At 44.1% G+C, this 23,280-nt stretch overlaps 1 protein-coding gene across 1 annotated transcript; it reads left to right on the top strand.

The window, feature by feature from the left end:
* Positions 1 to 8,863: 8,863 nt before the first annotated feature.
* LOC146796227 (cathelicidin-5-like) lies at positions 8,864 to 20,658 on the top strand. The gene is made up of 4 exons (XM_085628731.1): positions 8,864 to 9,072; positions 11,199 to 11,303; positions 18,870 to 18,938; positions 19,912 to 20,658. Exons 1-4 carry the CDS (start codon positions 8,899 to 8,901, stop codon positions 20,110 to 20,112), a joined length of 549 nt encoding a protein of 182 aa, XP_085484857.1. The 5' UTR covers positions 8,864 to 8,898; the 3' UTR covers positions 20,113 to 20,658.
* The last annotated feature ends 2,622 nt before the right edge of the window (positions 20,659 to 23,280 follow it).

A 23,280-nucleotide genomic window follows, 5' to 3' on the forward strand; every position in this document is an offset into this window, starting at 1 on the left:
CTTACATTTCTCCTAACCTATGTTTCCAGTCTCCCTTAGATACGGCTGTGGACGATGTGGGCGATACCTTTCAGGAACTCAACTTCCTGAAGAACGACTCACCCCACCTGATCACATCATGTGAACCTATTGGAACCCAGGACAGAACCGCAAGAGACCTCATATCCGGTCCCCTTCTGGAAAGAAGGCGTTCAATGAACCAGGAAGAGAACGCGAGACACGTTGAGGAAGAGCCGACTCCCTGAAACCCTGTCAGCCAGGACATCTTCATCACAGCACTGCCTGGGAAGACTCAGGAGTACAACGATGGACCCAGCAGCCGAACAGAAGAAGCAAGACGGGAGCCGGACCCATTCCGGCAAGACGGGAATTCTAGCCACATTCCTGGAGGAGCAGGGCTCAGTGAGGTATGGAACTGTCTCCATACCTTGTTTAGAAGACAGGACTCGCATATTGAGACCCACGACCTAAGGTTAGGGAGGGGGTTGAAAGTGGGTGTTTGCAGGGAAGCACTTGGCACCGTAGCACCAACATCCTTGAGATAAACACCATTATCCTTGTGCGACACTGGTGGTGCAACCGGATGATTTTGTTGAACCATTCACACCTACTTCCTATAAAAGTCGTACCTTAATGAGGTTGTTCGCTTAAAACGATCTCTTTGTTGTTCTTTTTATTCCGAGGGACATTCCCCAAAAAGTTTCTTTGGTTGAAACTGAAGAATCCAAGAATACTTCTGGTCTGGAAGGAAAACTTCGAGAACTTAGAAATAGGGGAATGGAGATATAAGGATATCTGTTTGAGTGTATCAGCTGGAGGAATAAAACAAGAGTTGTTAGACATTCTACATCGCGTAGTTGTCCTTCTTATATCAGAGTGTGTCAGTAGCTGTGGAAGTGACAGGGCCAGAACAGAACCTCACCTGACCCCTTATCCAACAAGAGTCCATGATTTTATAGAAAAGTAAACCCAACTGGAGGACTTTCTACTGGTTAATTAGGAAGTGCTGCCTCATTGGGTAATAACCAGGGCATATTCTACACTATAGCTGCGTAATCAACCACAAGGAAATGTCTCCTGTGACCTTGTCTGCATGTACTTTTGGCCCAGTGACTGTTCCTCGAGCTTCTTGAACCACAAATCTGTGATAACATAAATCCTCATCTAGAGAAGAGGACAAGACTGCAAAGAGGAGAATCGCCACCAAACAAGGGTCCTCCTCCTAACTATATGAAGTAAATGCTTCTTTGTTTGATGAAGATATCCTCAAAATCCCTGTGCATCCAGATTGCATCACTAAAGTCAGCAAGAAACACATTTGTTAGCCTTTTGTTAAGCTGGCCATCAACATGGGAAAAGGCAGGTAGACCTTTGCATACTATTAAGGAAAATGATGCGTGGCCGAACGGGTAGCCTTGTAGAAGATTTTGGGCATTTTCATACTTGGGTTAATTAAAAGGGAAAACATGGATTCTGCTCTCAAGACAAGAAAGACATCACCCATCACGGTCACTATAGATCAGATTGCACTTCAACAGATCAATGATGCATTCACCTCAGTTAAGGATTTCAGATTCATTTTCAGCATTGAATACGAGAGGAAACACTCTTGCTTTGCCTTCACCAAGACCAAGAAAGTAGGATCATTTGTGCTTTACAGAAGTGCAGCTTCAATTGGGACACCTCTTGTGTTCATATTTGTAAGTGCTTCCCGTTGAGGTTTAATTTCTGTGAAATGAGCATCAGGGCCATAATGGAACCTTGTTTTTCCAAGAAGAGTTCACAGTTTTGCAAACAAATCTACCCAACTGGAGTACTTTCTACTGGTTAATTAGTAAGTGCTACCTTGTTGTTTAAATTTCTAGTGCTTTTTCTACACTGCAGCTGCATAAAGCACCACATGGTAATTTCTCCAGTGACCTTGTGTGCATGTAATTTTGGCAATGCGATTGTTCCCCAAGCATCTTCATCTACAAATCTGTGATAACATGAATCCTCAGCAAGTGAAGATGATGAAAATACAAGAAGTGAATATTAATCTCTTCACTTTATAAAATAGAGGGGAGGGAGGCCTTGTAGCCCACCTCACCAGGCTAATTTCGGTCCTGGGAACCCCATCCCCTGGGGCCCAGCCTCTTGATGCTAAGTACCCCGGAGCCCACCCAGGGCATCCAGTGTGCAACGTTGAGGACCACGGGGAGAGCCTCAATGCCCTTGTGATCCCAGCTGGCTCCTCGCCTACAGCGGGTGCTGGCATTGTTACTACATGCATGGAGCAGCCAAAAATGCTGCTCCATGCATGTGGGAGCAATTTTTTTTATCAGTTATGGGCCGCTTAACAGTGGGTAGAAAAACAGATGAAAAGCCTGCTCCCAGCTGTGGGGGCAGTTTCCCTGCTGCAGCCCGTAAGTGTTGAAGAAAGCATCATGGCTGAAACGTGTCTGCTTTAAATTGAAGTATTAAGTTACCCTGTGAGTGCTCAGTGAGTTTCTTTGGAGAGTGTATTATCTGTGAGCATCTACTCTCGTGTTCATGGTGGCACCCGCCTCGAGTCAGGCACTAGTTGGTGGAATTTGTTTTTTTGTTTAACTACGGAAGTGCCCAAACCCTCGCATTGAAAGAATTGTCCTCACCCAAAGCTGAAAGTTATTCAAGTCAAGGTTGTTCACTTATACAAACAGACACCTGCAGGAATGATTTTTGTAATATGCAGCAAGCGAGGAGTTTCTAGCATTACAGAATGGAATGGCAGGACTGTGTGAAGGGAGCCAGTCAATATGCAAATATGACCACCAGTCTCTTCATGCCCCGATGCCTATTCAGAAGAGATGGTATATGTCAGCATTGAACCTTAACTTAGCGCAGTGTGGGGAAATATAGAGACTTTCATTTGACAGGTGATTTGCATTAGCAATTTATCATGGTGGCCAGAGTGAACAACATTGAGTACACGGCAATTCCCTTTCATTGGCAATAGTGTGAAATCCTCCAATCAGAGTGAGATTGGGACTTTTAAAAATTGTGAACTCTGTGTGCCATTTGTTTTAACTAACAAGCACTGAGGAAAGCATCATGGCTGAAACATGTCTGCTTTAAATTAAAGTATCAAATTACCCAGTGAGTTCTTCATGAGTTTCTTTGGAGTATGTATTATCAGTGAGCATCCACTCTCATGTTCACACAGCACCCGCATATAGTTCAGCACTAGTTGGTGGAATGTGGTTTTTTGTTCAACTACGGGAGTTCCAGAAAATGCAAATTACGAGGCATAATGCAGCACATGCTGTAATAGTATTACTTCATTATTTCATCATTTTTAAACTTGGCAATATTCGCTGGACATTGATTGGACAGCATTAGTACCAATTACACATCCAAATATAACAATAGGCAACAAAAAGGTGACCAGTCCAACTGGGCAAAGGACCTTCCACATGCGTCATTGGATTTTTAGTAACTTTTGAACCATTTGAGCTATACACAATTATTTGGAGTTAAAATCTACAGATTATGCATCAGATGATGGATTATGTGGAGAATGCAGCAAATGTATAATTATGCAACAGTTGCTGTGGTCGCACAGTTACATATTTCTAAACGCCCTGGTTATAGTTAGCTAGGGTAACTATAACTGCTGAATTTCACTGATGTTGACTGAGTGAAATCTGAGTCTAACTACAATCCCTGTAACCTTTGTTTGATTTTCTGTGTGGATTTCTTTGGGTTTAAAAAAAAACTATTTCCTAACTATAACTTCCCTGTAACCTTTGTTTTTTTCCAGTGAATTTCTACTTTTCTTACCTTTTTCATCTGAACTATAACCTGTCACCTTTGAGAGTGAGTGGGTGAGTCTCTGAGTGTGTCTGTGAAGAGCCTGTGTGAGTGCGTATGTGAGTGTCTGTGTGGGTCTGTGATTAGGTTTGTAAGTACCTGTGTGAGTGAGTGTGTGAGTGCCTGTGTGTGTCTATGAATAGGTGCCTGACTGGCTGCATGGGTCAGTCAGTGGGTGCCTGAGTGGCTTTATGGAGAGTTGAGTAGGTGTGTGAGTGGCTATGTGGGTCTGTGAATTGGTGTATGAGTGGCTGTGTGTGCCTGTGAGTGCCTGTGTAGGTCTGTGAATGGGTCTGTCAGTGCCTGCATAGGTGAAAGGGCATGTGTGTAACTGTGTGGGTCTGTTAGTGCATTTGAGAGTTGCTGTGTGGCTCTGTGGTGAATGGGTGTGAGAGTGTCTGTCTGGGTCTGTGAGTGGGTGTGTGTGTGTCTCTGTGGGTCTGTGAGTGGGTGTGAGATTGCATGTGTAGGTGTGTGAGTGGCTGTGTGAGTGACTGTGTGGATCAGTGAGTGCTTAAGAATAGATTGCCTATGTGGGTCTGTGAGTGGGCGTGTGAATGTCTGCATGGATCTGTCAGTAGGTGTGTGAGTGCCTGAGTGGGTCTGTGAATGGGTGTTTGAGTACCTGCATGGGTCTGTGAGTGGGTCTATATGTGACTGCATTGGTCTGTGAGTGGGTATGTGAGTGCCTGTGTGGGTATGTGAGTGGGTGTGTGAGTACCTCCTACATGGGAGTGTGAGTGGGTATGTGAGTGCTTGTGTGGGTATGTGAGTGCTTGTGTGGGTATGTGAGTGCCTATGTGGGTATGTGTGTGGGTCTGTGAGTGCCTTTATGGGTCTGTGAGAAGGCATGTGACTGGCCGAGTAGATCTGTGAGTGGGTGGGTATAAGAATGTTATATATGAGTGGGTGTTAGGATTTGGCAAAAGGCCAGATGACAGTTCTGGCATTGCACCAATGCCTAAGGATTTTGCACAGCCTTTTCTCAGAAATGCCACCTTTGCGTACATTTAACAAGGGTCAGGGCAAAGGGGTTTTAGTGCTGTGTCATGGTCATGTTTTGGTTTAATATAGCTTTTAGCTTTAAAGTTTACTGTCCCTGCTCTTTGTGACACATAAACACCAGTGCAAACCCATAGTGAATCTGGATCTAGTAGTTCAACATGAGGTGGTGGGGTAATACAATAAAATACAATAACACCGCTCAGGTCATTACACAATGTGTCTTTACCGCAATTCAAAAGCCCCAAGTGCGTATTAAAGTATTTTTAATGTTATTGCTTCTAGCAGGAATAGCAGGCAGTTGTGACAGACCCAGGATTCTTCATTTTGTTTTCTCTAGACACTTCACAAAACATTAGTATCTTTATTTCTCGCTCTCAAGTTGCACTCTACGGCATTCACTTAAAAAGCAGCTCTTCAGACCAGTGGTCTCTCCCTCCATAAAGTCAGCTCGAGCAGCCGGAGAGAGGAGGGGGTGGAAGCAGAGTTGTGCCATCACTACATGCTGCCGCCGCTGAGGGCCTGTTTTCCTCTCTGCTCTGAGCACCTAATGAGGATGCCTCTACCAGGGAGTGGCCACACTGCCGAGCTGGAGGGCACTGTGCTGTACCAGCAGCCCCAGGCCTTTTCCTGTGAGGCCTTCACAGCCTCTCAGAGAGTGGGACTGTTAAGCTCGTGTCAGCCTGTGGGGAACCAGCAGAGAGACTGAAATTAGCCCTGCCGTAGAGAGGATAGGAGTGAACCACATGATCTGAGTGGAAATTAACTGTTAGGTCCAAGTTTCCAAAGCTAAGGGTTCTGGAAGCCATGTGGAAGGAGGGGGTCTAATTGCTCTTTGAGTGGTACGTATGTGCTGAGAGTCTAGGGGTGATAATTATTCAGACTCCCCAATAAAGGTGTGGAGGGGGCTGAGGACCAATGTGCTAAAAGCAGGGGTGGTTCAAACCTTAGCTGCACACACAGTAGAATGGGGGCCATTTGGCCCCTCTCCCCGGGCCAATTTCAGTCCTGGGGACCCTATCTCCTAGGACCTGGCCATGTCACCTGGTTGCCCTTTGGCACCCAGTGTGCAGGGTCAGAACTGTGAGGGGAGCCTCCAGGCCCCCAAGGTCCCCGCTCGCTCCTTGCCTTCTGCAGGATCCGGCATTGCTGCTGCAGGGAGGGAGCTGCTGGAAAGACACGCAAGAGCAATCATTTCATCTCTTTCCCTGCACACATGTCTGTGGGCAGGAAAGAGATGAAGCCTCCGCTTTCATCGGGTGGGAGGCCTTTCACTGATCCCACCTGCTGGAACCGGAGTGTTTGATTTTGCTTGGTGGGAGATATCAAAGCTCCCTCTAAGCAAAAGCAAACATCTAAGTCCTGGGGGTGGGCACACCGGGACATAGCAGGAGCTATGGGCAGCACGCCCCACTGCTTCTGTTTGCACAGGCTTCCCTGAGTAGGTGGTGGTCCCCGGGGCCAAGAAAGGCATGGGAGAGGGGCCAAATCTCCCCTCCTTCTTGAAAAAAAGAAAGACCTAGGGAGCTGGTGGTTCCAGGTGTGCGGGGGGGGGGATCCGCACTGCCTCTCTGCTTCATTTTTAAGTTAGTCCCGGGGAGGTGGTGGTCCCCGGAGCCTCCCTATATGAAATTTAATTTATAGCCCCGGGGATGAGGTGGTCATTGGGGCATGGGGGGTACGTGCACCCCTCCTTAGTATTAAAATTAGCCCCGGGGAGGTGGTGGCTCCCAAGGCATTTTAAGCCCTTTGAAGGGGAACCTGTGCACCCCCTCTATTTTTTTATTAAACCATGCATTCTCCTAAGACCTGGCCCACCCGGGGGCTACAATTAAAACAGATGCGTGTGCCTACACTTATTTTTTTAATTCATGGTGCTAAACGCAGATATTTCACAAGAATTGGTGTGAGTTAAAAATGATGCTTTCATTCCATTGCGGGGTCCCAGGAGGATCCTAAGACCAAAGCTTTGGTGTCAAAGTATTGCTACACTGCCCCCTTTTCTCATTTTCAATTTTTTTGTGGGACTCTGCTTCAACAAGACTTGGTTGAAGTTTTGGCAGTCAATCAGAGCTCTGATTTTTCCCTGAACAAGCTCATCATTATTTGCAAATCCTCCATAATCGCAGAAATCCTAATTTGAATTTCCTTATATGTCTCAACAACTACTGAATGGATTTACACCAAATACCTGAAAGCGTGATTATGTGAACCAACATCTACCTTTTTGACAAATTTGGTTTAACTCCGTAAAGCAGTTAACCTGGGAAACACACTTTTTTTACCCCCTATTTCTCTGCCTCCACTTGACGCAGGGATAACTTCTCTGCTTTATTTGCTGGTGATCGAGTGTAAAGTGTATAGGGTGTTAGCACTGATTGGTTGTATTGGCCACTGGTTTGGGCAGCTACTCTCCATCCACCACAGACCGAAGACAGGTCTGTTTTCCTTCATTATAGGGGTGCTCAGTGGTGGGAGGGACCTGCGGGGGGGGGGGGGGGGGGGCGGGATGGGCAGGAGAGTGGGAAGGAGGCTGGGGTGGGTTTGAAGGCCTTTTCCATTGCTATAACAGAGACACAATAAACAGGATAAACAAAGGAGAGAGAGAGAGAGACAAAAAAAAGAGAAAAGAGAGACATAGAGAAGGAGAAACTGATAAAAAGGACACAGCGAGAGAAAGACTATTATTAGAGTCATATTGCATCAGAGGAAATTGCAACATGGAAAACAATCTAATAAAACGTGAAATACTGTCAATATCCTGCGAATTCAGCTCGCCTGCACCCTGCAATGACTCCGGCACAAGTTGTATGGATGTGTAGAGATCTTAAAAGATCAGGCAACAGACGAGTTTCGTTAGAGGGGATCTGAGAACCATTCACCAGGGCGTGCAGTAGCAGCTAATATGGACCATTTGTGACCCACATGCTCTTCAGTGTGCTGTGGCAAAAAAGTCAAGTCTGAAGATGTCCTTTTAAACACGCTATCCACGGCACGGTTCTCCCACACCTACATATGAAACCGTGAAGGAAGCTTGGGCAGTGCCTTTTACACCAACGCCTTTCATAATCACAGTTTTATTTGTGTGACTTGGTGTTACTGGGCCACTGGGTTTATGTGGCAATGTTGGCTGAATTATGCAGCAAGAAAATGCAGTATTATTTCACTATTTTGTCATTTTTGCACGTTCGGAGTATATGACAAAGGATTCACGTCATTGATATCAGTTTAACAACACCTGAATACAGCAATTGGCATCTGAAAGTGACCTGCCTCTATGACAAAAACCTGCCCCTGCGTAACAGCACCTTTGGTAGCAACTTATCACCCTTTTTAGCTAGAAACAATTTTTTGGGGTTAAAAAACTTGCTCATTATACAGAAAATAATGAATTAGATGGAAAGTGTGTAAATGTCATAACTATGCATAAAACACCGCAGCAACATGGCTCATAATTCTAGCGACCCTGGTTTTGAGGCATACCGTTGCTTCATTTGTGATAGAATTAAGTGTTGGTGACGTAAGTTGCTGCTGATCGCCGCAATTACCGAAAACCAAGGCTGCCTAGTTTGGACTCCACTCTCTGTTTCTTTACCCCATCTTGCAGCCTCCTTTTCATCCCTGCTTTCTCCCAAGTCACTGTCTACCTATGTTCTTCTTCACTGTTTGCCCATGTCTTCCTCTCCCTTGCTCTCGGGCAATATCTAATTAGAAGCATTAAGTCCCGGTCCCTAAAAAGGTGTCGCGGTTCCCACCTCCTGTCACAAGCTGCACACATTAGTCACTGCTTTTGTTTGCATTTAGTGCCTTCCAATTAATATAAATGAATCGTCTAATTCATGCTAAGATGGTTTCCCAATTTAATTGTACAGGGAAAGGGCCTGTCTCCTCTTTCCTGCCCAGGCTTGTCTTGAACCAAGGGAGGTTTTTGTTCAGCAGGAAAATCTGAACCCACACTTTCCGAGAAGAGGCACACCTTATCCTAGGGAACAATCCTGATATAAAAGAAGCAGTTCCTCTCCAGAAGTTTGCTTCCATCTTGGGCACGAGTAGAGGACCAACAGAATGGAGACCTGGTGGAAAGCCTTGCTGCTCCTTGTAGTGTCAACTGCAGCCAATGCCATTCCTCTGCAGCGGCAGACTGTCCAGGATGAAGCCATTGCAGTAGCTGTTGACATCTACAACCATCAACAGAGCACAGACTCTGTCTACAGGCGCGTCACAGAGGACCCCTCGAAGGTAAGAATGAAACTGATTTCTGTTGTGAGTGGAATTGAGTGGAATTGTCTATCTGAGATTCGATTTAAAACCCAAAAGACTTCAACGATTGCTTCATTCCTCCCCTTCTCCCTCTACATGATCACATTTCATTTTGCTTGATGCATACTTGAGTCCACACTGTGGCACCTTTTTCTGTAACTGCAATTGTTCTCAAATTGATGTTCGTGGAAGAGCTTTATTTTGAATGGTGGAATCAAATTAGAGATCTGGAGCGGCGTCCACAGGGACAATGGAAAGGTACCCACACTGGGGGCCCGATTCACAGAACTAACTTAAGACAAAATCCTAAATTTACTACCATTTTTGTATTCACCGAAGGCACTTACTCATTTTGGTATTCACAGAAGACACTTACTCACTTCGGTATTCACAGAAGTTAGGAGTCCTAACTTTAGGACTCCTAAATGCCTTCTGTGAATACCGAAAGTCTTAAAATTATGATTTTTCTCAGTTTAGGAGTCCTAAAGTTAGGACTCCTAACTTTACTACTACTAAACTGAGAAAAATCCTAATTTTAAGGCTTTCGGTATTCACAGAAGGCATTTAGGAGTCCTAAAGTTAGGACTCCTAACTTTACTACTACTAAATTGAGGAAAATCCTAATTTTAAGACTTTCGGTATTCACAGAAGACATTTAGGAGTCCTAAAGTTAGGAGTCCTAACTATACTACTACTAAACTGAGAAAAATCCAAATTTTAAGACTTTCGGTATTCACAGAAGGCATTTAGGAGTCCTAAAGTTAGGACTCCTAACTTCTGTGAATACCGAAATGAGTAAGTGCCTTCTGTGAATACCAAAATGAGTAAGTACCTTCTGTGAATACCAAAATGGTAGTAAGTTTAGGATTTTGTCTTAAGTTAGTTCTGTGAATCGGGCCCTGTGTATTTATTTATATATTGTGAGTTTTTGAAAGTGCCGTTTGTTTGGTATCTATTATTCGCTCGTAGCAGGAGCATGTCGTTCAGAATAAAAACAATTCAGTTGGATACATTTGACTGTTGCCCGAGCATATGGCGCCTTCTGGTGGTACACTATCTGCTTCATCACTAATATGTCCTAAAGGTAGGCTGGGCTTGCTGGATTCTGTGATACATAAATACATCTAGCAGTGTCAGCGCAGGGAACTGGAAAGAGCGAGGCCTCTGACAGACAGCCCGGGCTGCTGCGCTCTGGTGACAGCCTTGAGTCACCTTAAGTCCTTCTGGGGTGGGACCACCCATACTCTCAGAAATTGAAGATCGGGTGCTGTTACCATGGAATTCCTTGGGGCTATGCTCCTATATGTCATTTTTTTCCGTTTCAACAGTGGGATGCTTGACATCTGATTTTCTGTGCCCTGATGTGCAAAGTCGGTCCTTGAGGGCCAGATCCATGCCAGATTTTCAAGATAACACATTTATCTAAATGGGGATATGCTAAAAATCTGGCATGGATCCAGCCATCCAGGACCAACTTTGGAGAACCCTGGTTTAAAGCATTGTCAGAGAGCCAAGTGCATGCTGGGAAATCTCATACTTTCTCCATGGAACATGTGGCAACACCAAGACAGTAGACACAGCCGCATTAGATAAGAAGTATTCATTTAGTGCGGAATTACTATGATCATGCGTTGTTTTAGAGATTCTTTAGAGGTCGGGGCAATGCAGTAAAGATCCGTAATGTTACATAGATTGTGAAAGTTCCAGGCAGGACACCCCCTAGTCTGAATGGCACACTGTTTCTAGAATCAGAGCAGCATTTTTTGGGTATGGTGCCCAGACTTCTGTCGCAAGGGGTCTGATAAGATCACCTGTGGAGGGAGGGAAATGCCCCCTTCATTTGTGTGGGTTTGCTGGTTTATCCGCGACCCCACATTCTAGCCAAGAAGCTGTGGGTGTTTTTTCCCTTGGTTGTGCTAAGTGATGAATTTGCTGAATGTTTTACCGTTGGTTGATCCATGGCTTGGGTGTGGATGGCTGCTTTTTCAACTCAGTTACTGGATAATAGCCTCTTGCTGGCCAGTTTAGCTCCTATTTTCATAACTTGTTGTTCTTTGCATGACTTTGTGCAGCACCAGCACTATAACAGGTGAATGTTCTTGCAGGAGCAACCCACCTACTCTGCTCAGCTGAGCTTTAGAATCGCAGAGACCGTGTGCTCCAAGGCATCTAAGAAACGTCCTCAAGACTGTGACTTCAAAGAGGGCGGGGTAAGTGATTGTTTGCCCTAAAAAAAATCTGTGTGTTAGTACAATGCTTTTCTAGAGACATGTCAGTGCATCCGGTGAATTCCTGATTCTTGTAGCAAAAAGATGACTGCCAACTCTTCCTTGGAACTGGGTGCTATTAAAAAAGTTTTTTATCTTTATTTCAATTTTCTGAAATGGAATTGATTTTTCTGAGGCTTCTTGCATACCGGTCACTGTATTACATAATGTGGATGCTTCTTTAATGAGGAAAGCCCACCATATACCACAAGCACACCCGCACCAGAGCACTCCGACCAAATGCATGTTCTGTAATTTCAAAATGGGACACGGATGTTGGCGGGGTGCTTTCTTGTTTACTGAGGTTTTGGTGGGCATTCCTGTGGTACTAAGTCAAGACAAGTATTTGGTCAATTTATTTAGCATTATAAAAGCACAAAATTCAAAGTCATTCAGATCTGATAATGAGATTCTGCATTAGTCACAAGTAAGAAAACCTGGACAGTGAAAAAGTCACAGATCTCCGTAAACATAGTTAAACATTTTATGCATCATTTTTAAATCAGTGCCAGGTTCCCCAGGATCCAAGTTTACGATGGCATTTCAGCTCACAGTGCATCACAGTATTGTTCACAAATTTGAAATAAAGTTTCGTTGTTTAAATTTAGGTGATGGTGAAGCAGGGGACCTGAACTGCTTCCTTGAGTCATGCCAGGAGATAGTTGACAAGTAACCTACTCAGACCCCTCCCCCTCACAGGCTTTTATATAACCCTGGGCGTAGTTCGTGGAGTTGCACTATGCGGCACTACTCGAAGTGCAAAAAAAACCTCCGACGCACTACGCAGAGCTACGTGAGCGGAGGAGTACGATAGAAAAATGCAGTTCGCTGTGATTGCACAGTGCCCGATGCTTGCCCGCACTGTGCAATCATTGCGAACGGCACCATGCACAGTGCAAGCAGCCCCTGCTTTCCTTTTCTGCCGCTCGAGTAGATTTTTACTCGAGCGGCAGCTTTCTCAACGCGAACGAGCAGCTTCTCACACGAGCTGTCGCGAGCATACGCGACCACTTGCAATGAGAAACCTGACCCCCCCCCCGCGTTGAGAAATCTCGCTGGGATGTTGATTTTCCACGCTCGCCATCTTGATGTTGGCGATAGCGAACGAGGAAAAATCTCGCCAGAAGGTTGATTTTCCTCGCTCGCGGTCACCAACTTGATGTTGACGAACGTGAGCTAGGAAAATACTACGCTACGCAACGCGAAGCGGAGTTTTTCAGAACTCCGCGATCTCGGGGTAACACGGAGTGCAGAAAACTCCGAAAACTCCGCGAGCGGAGCTGAGTTCACCGCCCAGGGTTACTTTTAGAGCCAAAAAAATCAAGCTCCGCACCCCAAAACCTCAAGACTTACAGTATTTTTCTGGTGGAAAAAAATGTGCCTGCTACTAAAATTGCTGGAGACTGTGTTAGCCTCAATCTGTAACCTTGCACAGTCTACAGCAGCACAGCGCTTAGAACTGGAGGGTGTTTGATGTTATAGAGAGCAGATTACATGTCAAACCTGCTCTTTCTGACATTAGACACCCTACATTGCTTGCTATGTGCAGGATGGCGCGGTCTGGCGTGGCGTATAAAATATTTCACAAAAAGAGGAGACATGGGAGGAGGTTTGGGGTTAATAGGAGGCAAAGAGGGCCAAAGGAGAAGAGTGCAGTAGAGGGTGGGGAGCAGAAGTTCCTTTCAAGGGCCTGCAGAGTCCACAGGGGGCACACTAAAACCTGTGAGGTGGACTGCACACTAATTGTACAGGAGGGGGCTCTGTGCATTTCAAAGGCAGGCAACAGCGGAAATTAACACCTTTGCTGCCGGCTAGCCTGGTTAGCCTGTTACTCACCCTTCCTTTACTGGCTCACTGGCAACGCAGAGCCAGTAAATAGAAGGTAAACCCCATTTTCATTTTTTTAATCCAAATTTTGCTGGCGCTTTTGTAAAAACAAATCACAGGATTTTTAGAAAAGTGCAGTTTCACAATTTTTTTGCAAATTGTGAAATCACAATATCCTGGGGGGTCTGCCTGCAGGGCATTGGATAAGCAACATAATCAAGAAAAACTGTGCCAAAAAACTGCTACTTTGTACTATAGCCATGTAGCCTACTACAGAGGGCTATACCGGCACAGAAGGCTTGTATCAGCCATTATTTGCCCTGAGCCATTACATTATCTTAAATCGAGCTCCCAACATTCCAATATTCTAATAATACTTTTGTACTCATCTATTATGTCAATAACGAGGAAAGAAACTGCCACCATCTCAATTTACTCTAATCAGGCACTAGACAATGGAGACAAAGAACTTTTTTTTGTAAGTGTGCGTCATTTAAGTGCTAGAATATTATAGCCTTATAGCCCGCCGTAGCGGGCTATACCGGCTATTAAAGGCCCGTTGCAGCGTTAAAGGCCCGAGCCGAAGGCGAGGGACTTTAACAAAGCAGCGGGACTTTAATTGCCGGTATAGCCCTGCTACGAAGGGCTATAAGGCTATTAGGACATTCTGCCACTAGAGGGCAGAATGTTCTAACAAATAAAACAAAGCCTTCAGGGAGCGCGAGGGGATTGAAATCCCCTCTGGCTCCCTGAAGCCTTTGTTCACAGCCAGAGCTGTGAACAAAGAAACATTGGAATGTTGGAGCTCCGGGCTTATACCAGCCATTATAAGCCCGGAGCACTCCATCGTTTTCAATGGAGCTACCAACATTCCAATGTTCTAATATGCCATATTGCAGACTCTCGTTGTCTCTAGGTGGCACTATCCAGGGCTTTAAGTGGGCCGGGTCCTGTACGTGCTCAGGTCCGGAAGTTCTAAAAAGCAAGTGCTGAGACGGGTCCCTTTCAGGATCTCCCTTTTTGCCCTCATCCCCAGGGTAAAAAAAAATCTTACCTCTGCAGCAAAACCACCCTTCACTTCCTTTGATCTTACTTCAAAGGGACTCGTTCTTTTAGTGTCTCATCAGCACACTATGCAAAGCATATATGTTTAGCTTAATTTTTTTTAAGCCATGCACCTAATTACATCAGCCACGCCCCTTTGGAGACCCCCTAGTTTTTTCATTCCAGTTAAAACTCTGACACCATCGCTTCAGCACCCTGGACAGCCCACACCCGGAGATTTGAGGTATTTACTTCCAACATTTCTTGGCGAAGTCAGACTTGATTTTCACACCCAAATACAGTGTTGATTCGATGGTTCGTGGTGTTAGGAGGACCTCTGAACCTTGTATTTTCTGTAGTTAATCGTTAAGTGGAAGCCACTTACCTTGATCAATGTCTTTATTGGCTGTAAGGGAATTGCCTGAGTCTACACATCCTGCATTATTGTCAGAAGTAAGTCAAGAAAGGAGTAAGTACGTTTATCATATTATGTGGGGTCTATGAGATGTAGAGTATTCGTGCAATGATGAAGAAAGTAACTTTGCTATCCACTGTTCGCAGAATTGTTACTTTTCCATCTTCTGAACTTTCTAAATAGTGAATGCTCCACTGCTGAATTGTGTGTATTTTGTTGATGTTGCATTGAAACAATTTAATAGCTTTGTTTCTGTTTAAGATTTTATGGATTCTGTAAAATATTAAATATTTGTTAAAATTAAAAAGTATGAATACAGAAGAACCGTGCATGAATCTTTCTTCAGGGATAAAGGAACATAAGAAGAACAAGCACTGGCAAAGCCAAACGGACTGGCTCCATTTAGAATCACGATTGAAATATTATTGAAAAGTCTGCATGATTGAAAAAACAAAACATAAGCAATTGATTACTTTACACAATGTATCTATAAGATAAAAATGTAACGTGTGACGATTGAGTATACTTTTGAGATTTAAAATAGCCTCTCGTGCTTTACCACACCATCACTCCATTAAAGGCATGATCCTATACCAAACAGCATGAAGTGTGAAAGAATTACATAATCTGGGTGGAACCTGTCTCTGTACAGTTTGAAGAATTGGTAACTATAAATTATATAGACAGCTGCGTTGTCAAGCCAGGCCTGAAAAGATGAATAGACCAAGCATGAGGTTGTATGCCCCCTTAATACATCTTTAAACTCAGCATAGTCAGGGGACTCACATGTGACAATAAAAAATGGCTCTCAGAGAGAAGGTCTAAGAGCCGAAGCTGCTCTGGTAAATATCTGTAGGTCCTGAGTCCATGAATCAGCAGTTGCTATTTGTGGACACAGATGTCACTTTTTGAGCAACTAAGATTAATTTAGGGTGCAGAAAATGATTAGTGAATTAAATTTGTATACATTATATTTCAAAATGGACTAAAGTGAAGACTAAAGAGCAGTTAATGATAGGTGTATCCTCTGTGGGTTTTTCCTCATGTAGGGCAGGTATCTCACAGTGTTCTGGATCTCCACCCTGGCCTAGCTAATGCTGTCACCTTGACAGGAGGATGTCACGTGTCTCCCATTGTACTCATTAGTGGGCCGATTTCTCGATTTCACAATAGGCGGCGCCTGTAAACGCTCAGAGCAGCCGGAGCAGAGTCAGTCAGCTGTTAAAGAAGGCTTTCGTGAACAGGGTTGACGCTTTTCGCGGACAAAATTACTGCCCACGTGTTTCTCTTTTGAGATGTGGAAGGGACAGCAATTCCTACGTGAAACAGTTTTTTGTTGCATGCACCATGATATTTAATAACATTTGTTTTAAAAATAATTTAGAAATAGTTTATAAAGTTAAAAATTGAATTGATTTTTTCCTGCAGCTTCCTCTTGCAAATTTATATTTCAAAGGGGAAAAAACACCTTCATTAGTTCATTTTTCGGGGTTTTTAGTGGCCTAGACTTAAATACTGGCAGGAAAAATTTGCTTGGTGGAACCACTGCACACACAGGGGCACCGCAAGCCCTTTGGCTGTGCCACGCTGCGGAACTTTCAGAGCACAGGAATGTTACATATTTACAATGATATGCCGCATTCCTGTGCTCTCCCCTGTGCTGGCGCAAAAACAGCTGTCATGCACCAGCACTGGCACCCTTGCACCATGGTGCAAGGATGCCTGCGTCATAGGAAGATTTTTTCTGTGCAGGAAGGGGCACCTTCCTGCACGAAAACAATCACTACAGGCATTTTCCTCTTTCAATACATGCTATAGAATTCAGCATGCATTGACAAAGGAAAAAAACGAGGAGAAATGAAAACATTTCTCCTCGTTGTGCCTCCCTAAGGTGGAGTAGCATACTGACGCATTTCCAGGTTTACGATTCCTCGTAAATCTGGAAATGTGTCTGGTTCCATGGGTGTTGCGTCGGAACACCCACAGCAACACCCATGGAACGCCCCTTTCACACAAAGTGCTGCGGGTAAAGGGGTCGTATTTACAAGGACAGGAAAAGCCTCGCAGGGTGGCTTTTCCTGTCCTTGTAAATATGGGGCAGAGAAATGCGCTGCCTGTCCGTCACAAAAAGTGACGTACTGGCAGCGCAAGGGGCTTGTAAATCTGCCAGCAAATATATGACACTAAGCTATACCAATGACCACGCTGAATCGGTCATTTGCCCCCTGTCACATAAATACATTTCCCTATCACTCGAGAACTTTCAATCGTGATAGAAAACAGGTCTGATTTTAATGTTTGGCTATTGTGAAGGGTGTGGTGTGACTTAGGTCAGAGTGCAGTCAGAGAGGCACTCACAGACACAACTGACCAATAAAGTTGTAGAGTGGGCTGGGTGACTTTGACTCACTAGGGACAAGGCTACCAGCTGCAGATGACACCTCACAATATCGACCTAACTCATGACTGAGTCTCATGCATTGTGCGTTTGTTGATCTACAGTAAATCCTGCTGGTGCATTGGCAATTGTGCGTTTTATACTGGTCCATACTCGTATTGGCCTCTTTCAACCAGTCACCATTTTATCAGGTTTGGGATAAGACTTTGCCCAAAATTGCATCCTTTGTCCTTGATTACGGCCCGGGACAGATCACGGATAGTGCAGCAAAGGCAGTCAGTTCTGCACTAGTTCTTAGCAATTTTGCACCAACACTGAATCAACATCTGCATCGACTGAAAAGCAGAAAATGTAAATTTGCTCTTAAAATTGTTACAAAAACTACTGCGGGTCTGGCAGGAACCTGTACAAAATTACCAGGTGCAGTTTGTTTGACCCGGCCCCTGATTTTTGGATTAACATAAAAAAGAACACGCATTTGCAATGCAATTGGTCTTGCCTTTAGGAACTTATATATATTTAGCTATGCAGTACATTAGCTTGGGTGCTGAAACCTCTACTGTTCTTTAACATGGAGGGAAAGTAAGCACCAAACTGCAGAACATGCCAGGTATGGGAACAAATGGAGATAAATATTATCTTTCAGCGGGAAATGGTATAGTCCAAAGCTCTGTTTTTATTTTGAAATCAGGGCCTTCTGTGGTCATATCACTGAAAATACAAGATTTGAAAAAAATATTATCTACGGGTGCTTGTGGAAGACAAGTTTCTATGGCTTGGAATCCTAAAGTGATTCGGGTATTTTACTGACCTCTGCTGGTCGTTTTCTATCAAGAAAATTAAATAGAGGAAGTTGCCAGAAAAATAAAAAAAGAAAGTCCCTAAGCAGAAAGCAAACGTGATATTTTACTGACCTCTACTGGTCGCTTTCTATCAAGACAGTTAAATAGAGGCAGTTGAACAAGCAGAAAGCAATTGTGGTATTTTACTGACCTTTACTGGTCGTTTTCTATTGAGAGAGTTAAATAGAGGCAGTTGAACAGAAAAAATGCCCCTAAGCGGAAGCAGGCAAGTCCTCGGGCTGATCTCCAGAGCCCACAAAGTACATACTACAAATCTTCCAGACAGCGCAAGCACTGTCTAGGCTCGACCTAAGATCTAGCCACTACACTAAACACATCTCTGGATGAATGTGACAGCTGCATGGGTTTGCGAGAGAATAAACCTAAATGACCTTAAGCTACTAAAACTAGTCCTTGTTTCCGCAAGAATAGCACCGTAGGAAAGCATATTCTTGGTGCTGTGTGAAACATTCCGATGAAATGCAAAACATGTGAAATGTTTCTGGTTTGCAGGAGAGTTTCATGGAAGTGTTTCGTGGTATGTGAAGTTGCAGGTGTTCACACACGAAGAAACGCTGATCTGGTTCAGGCTTTTCGCATGCAGTTCCATCGTTTTGTCAGTTTCTTGTCACAAGACACTGACACGGAGCATGGATGCAGAGTTGCAATACCCGCAATTTTTTCCTTCTGCATTTTTTACGAAACAATACAAAATTACCCAGGCCTAGCAATGACAACCTTCAGTCAAAAACCTCGTTCCATTGCCCATGCGCATCTGAGAGAAATCTGTTAGACGAGGGAAGACCCCCAGGAATATGACGTAAACTCTGAAATTAATATACAGTATGCCTCTTCGCCTACAAAATTAAACTGCTTGCATCACAAGGGGTCTCATTCACGGGGGTTGATTCTTAAAATGCAAATTAAAGTCATACGAGTATCGACATGTCATGAAGGCATATAACACTTTTTCTCTCTGACAGATTGTAAAAGACTGCACCGCGACCATCACTGGAGACAAAAAGGTCAACTGTAAAACCGCTCCATCAACGGTATGTTTCCCACTGATCTGACGTAAGCATGGGGAGCATGAGTCCCTGGTGATAGGTGCGAAATGTCAGGGAGAGTCCCCATCCTGTGTGTACACAGACGATAATATCTTCGAACGGTGTACATCCTGAGTATGGAATGCAAAACTGAGGACAACATTTTTAGGGACAGAATTTCGAAAGTTAATTATGTTTAGATATTCAATACCTAACTCCACATCTATGTAGTTTGAAAAAACAAACAAAAAAAAAATATATATATATTATACATATCTTTCTTTATTCAAGGTATAGCTGTAGAGTTAAGAAAAATAAATCTATACGTCCCTATATGCTTTTCTGCATTAACCTGTTAACCTGTTGACATTTTGTCCCTCTACATTGTGGATACGATATTTGTGTGTCGCCATATCCTTGTTCTCGATTCTCTAGAGTCCAATCCTCGGATCAAGTTCTTAATTTGTAAAAAGGAAAGGTGCAGGTGGCCACAGGTTTCCCCCACCGCTGGTGCTGCCGAATAGCAGGATTGCTGCATACCACAGATGCCTCATCTTGATTCCACCTCATGCCTTTTTCATTCCAGCACACTACTCTTGTCTGTTTCACCCCTCTAGGTTGTTTGTCTTCTGGCGTTCTACATATGTCAATGTTTTCCATCTTTGCCTTCCTTCTTCTTTCTCCCTTGCTCTGTGCCTGATGTTCAGACCCTGCCAGTGCCCACCACCCTCAACCACCGGTACAAATAAACCACTATAGCAACATACATGACTCATCATTACCCATACAAATTGATATTGTATGTGCAAAAGTTACCCTAGGTGCCATGCCCCACTTGTACATTTTTCCTATCCTTGCAAAAATGTAGAACATTAATGATGACTGCTATTTTTTCATTCATAAATGCTAAATTCTCACTGTTACTAATGTCCCCTCGTGTGTTTTCTATTTTCTTTTTTTTGTCTGTTTGATCCTTTAGGATACCAACAACGGGCCAACACCAGCTGACAACGAGGGCCAAGACACTGCAAAAGAAGGCAAACCAGGAAAGAATAAAAAGAGCAACTGGTTCACGAATTTGCTAAACAAGTTTCTAGTATGGATTGGGGTAAAAGACGCAGCAGATGAGGACAAGCCCTTTTGCTTCAAATGCATTTTTGATGACATGTTCTCTCGGTAGATCTGGGTGCGTCCTCTCTTGGGGTCGGCCTGCTCCAGCAAGGCTCTTTGAACGACATTTCGCTCAAGTAACCCAAGCAAATGTTAGTGAGCGAATTGTGTTCCCTTCAGGCTACCATCAAGAGTCCAACGTGGCACAGCGGTCAGCAGTCTAGCCCCAGGGAAATCGTTCACAGAGAGGGGGTGTTTGTCAGGAGACCCTGTCTGCGTGTGGCTTTCGACCTGTGGAACTGAACGTAATTTCTTTCACTATCAAAATCAATCCATTATGGAATGGCTGAAAGCACACAACAGCATTACCTAGAAATGTAGTTATTTTTCAAGCTGCGCCATCTTTTTTACATTTAACTTTTATACTATTTCTGAATGTATTTTTTCTATTTTTGCAAAGTGCAATGTAATTTACATGATTGTCTTTGAATCACCTGGAACATCGAGAATCAAATTGCAGCATGACTACTTATTGAGTGTGTTATTTTATTTACATCGATATAGTACCTGTTACTTTCGCAGACTTAATATAGAAAATAAAGCAGAAATTACACGAGAGACGTGCAGCTGTTTGTTTCACAGAGCTAAGCGAGGACTGCTTTTATGCGGCTGTGCTATACATGTCCAAGGTCTCCTTTTATTTGCTGGTGAATTGATCACTGAAAATGTACCTACAGAGTTTCTCTGCGTTAACAGGAGTCTGAAAAATCAATATTACGGGACAGACTGGGCAGTGGATGTCGCCTGCTATATTTTCCTCTGCAAATCTTGTAGTCTCTTAAAAATAGACATCATAAGGTCCTTACGAAGGAATAAATATGGCAAACCGTAATGTTTCTAAAAAAGAGTGGGGGTCCAAGGGATGTAGTTTAGCGACTCAAACAGTTCTCAATCCCTAATCCAGCACATGTATACACAGTAGAAGAACTGAGAGTCCAAAGAATGTTTAGCAACAATAGTGTAACCACTCTGAGCGAGAAGGGGAGGGCTCATACACCGCGAGAGGTACCGACGGAGAGAGCGGTGCCTCCTATACCTGAGCAGTTGCCGGGTGGGGTGAGGCACATACCCAGTGTAATTCGGGTATTTACCTGTACCAAGATCATGGTCCAGGTTGTATGTCTTTGAGTTTTTTTGTATTCACTACACCGTTAATATGCAGTAGCTTTCTGGTCCTGACGAAAGCTGGGATAGAGTATATCCAAGAGCTGAAACATGTAGACCAGTCTTTAAGAACACAGTTATTTGTTTGAACTGTATAGCACTGTTTAGTTTTAACTTGGTATCAAGGTAGCACTAGAATAAACACACAATTGTATCTTGACAACCAATTTTAAATCACTTTTTCTTTATCACTTGCACTGCATACATCACCCACTATTATTACGCTTGTGGCCCCTTTGATCCAGTTACACATTTGGGACATCCATCGAACCAATATCTACATCAATCTGGTAGAAGATGGTTCCTTGGTCAAGTTCCCCGGTTCCCAAATGATGAAGCAAGCCACTTGTCGTGGGTGATGGGAACTTTGTTTACGTGTACATACACTCATGGACACATTGTGTACTTTGTTGACACCAGCAAACACCTTGTTCGATATTTGTAGAGTGGTTACACTATTGTTGCTAAACATTCTTTGGACTCTCAGTTCTTCTACTGTGTATACAAACCGTAATGTTTGCCTTCTGCCCCCTCAAATCACCCTCGACCGTCCAGGTATGGATATCTTTCAAAGCCATTTCTCGGTATTTAGCCGTCACAACCAGCACTCTGCTTATCTTGAAGAAAAGCTCACCATCTCTGATGGTTCCCAGCACACCCGCAGCCAGGACACCATCAGACTGCAAACTAAGAAGTGTGGAAAAGAAAAAACAAGAAGGCATGCCTTTTCCATCTCTGCACCCAGGATCTGGAGCAAAATGACTGTATCCATCAGGGGCCGTATCATACAAGTGCCTGGTGCTGCTACAGCGTTTGAGTCCACTTTGCGCGTCCCTCGGACATTATAGTATTACAGAAGGGGCTGCAGACGCTTGTGCGTCCTCTTCTCTAATACTGATAACGCTGGCTCACATAAAGCGCCAGCGCTATCTTCAGAGGTCGTGCCTCTCATTTGCATGGGAGTGTGGCCCCATTCAAATGATGGAATCCCTTAGCGTCTGCTCTCGCGCCGTACCACAGACACGGGCGCAGAGGCAAAGAAGCTCTCAGGAGGTGCACTGACACTGCACCACCTAAAAGGTGTGCCCCCTCAGGGCAGCCCTCTGGAGGGGTGAAATCCCATGGACCACCCAGACTTCCCCTTGTAGGCTGGTGCAATCACTCACTGCACCCACCTGCTAGGGGATCTCTTTCCCCCCTTCAAAGTGCTGGCTGGTCGCCTCCTGCACTGTGAAACACAGAGCGGCTTAAAACATGGGTCGCCTGCTAATCTGAATGAATGCATCTGCTTTTAGAAAAAGTTCCGGAAGAAGGGAAAATTCTGCTGACAAGGCCCATCTACACATCCTGGAATGTAGGAAGCATGTATTTAGAGCACGCCCTGCTTAGCTCAGACCTAGCCACAGTCCTGCTCACTTCTGACAATGCTTTGGACCTGGTCCCCCCATTATTGTAGATTAATGTTGCTTTTTTTACCGGAATGTCCTTCTTAATTATGAAGGCATCTCCTCAGAGAGCAGTCACAGCCTGTGTAGTCACATAACCAGCCCTTCATTTTCTTCACTTTTATGAGATTCTTTCATCACGAGGAGCAGACAACTCTGAGTGGTTGCACCTCCAAGATAGCCCTCTAACTCTTGAGACTGGCATCTGTAATTAAGACAAGCAAAGTGACGGCATCTGCTTGCCCCCTTGATAGATTGTTCAAATCTGTTCATCATTGGATATCACTGATCAGGTACATAGAAATGTGGAACAACTGCTCATAGTATTTAGAGTTTTGGGGCAATTGACAGGCAGGTACAGTTAAAACAGGTCTTTAGATGCAGCTTTATCCAGAACATCACAAAATACAATAATTCCTGTTTCTAAGTACTTGAAACCACTGGTGAAATGGAGCCTCTAACTTCAATAAGAATGGACAAAGCCATATTTTTTACGAGATGACTCTCACAGGAGCTAGAAACATTCTCCTCACCTCTTTGTTTTTCTAACAATATATCACTGAACCTTA

The sequence above is a fragment of the Triturus cristatus genome, chromosome 10 (assembly GCF_964204655.1).
Source record: "Triturus cristatus chromosome 10, aTriCri1.1, whole genome shotgun sequence".
Lineage (NCBI taxonomy): Eukaryota > Metazoa > Chordata > Amphibia > Caudata > Salamandridae > Triturus > Triturus cristatus.

Excerpts from the sequence above, each read along its gene's own strand:
- LOC146796227 (XM_085628731.1), top strand. The coding sequence starts at position 8,899 with ATGGAGACCTGGTGGAAAGCCTTGCTGCTCCTTGTAGTGTCAACTGCA. Across the intron at positions 11,304-18,869 it reads GTGACTTCAAAGAGGGCGGG|ATTGTAAAAGACTGCACCGC; the intron begins GTAAGTGATTGT and ends TCTCTCTGACAG. Across the intron at positions 18,939-19,911 it reads GTAAAACCGCTCCATCAACG|GATACCAACAACGGGCCAAC; the intron begins GTATGTTTCCCA and ends TTGATCCTTTAG.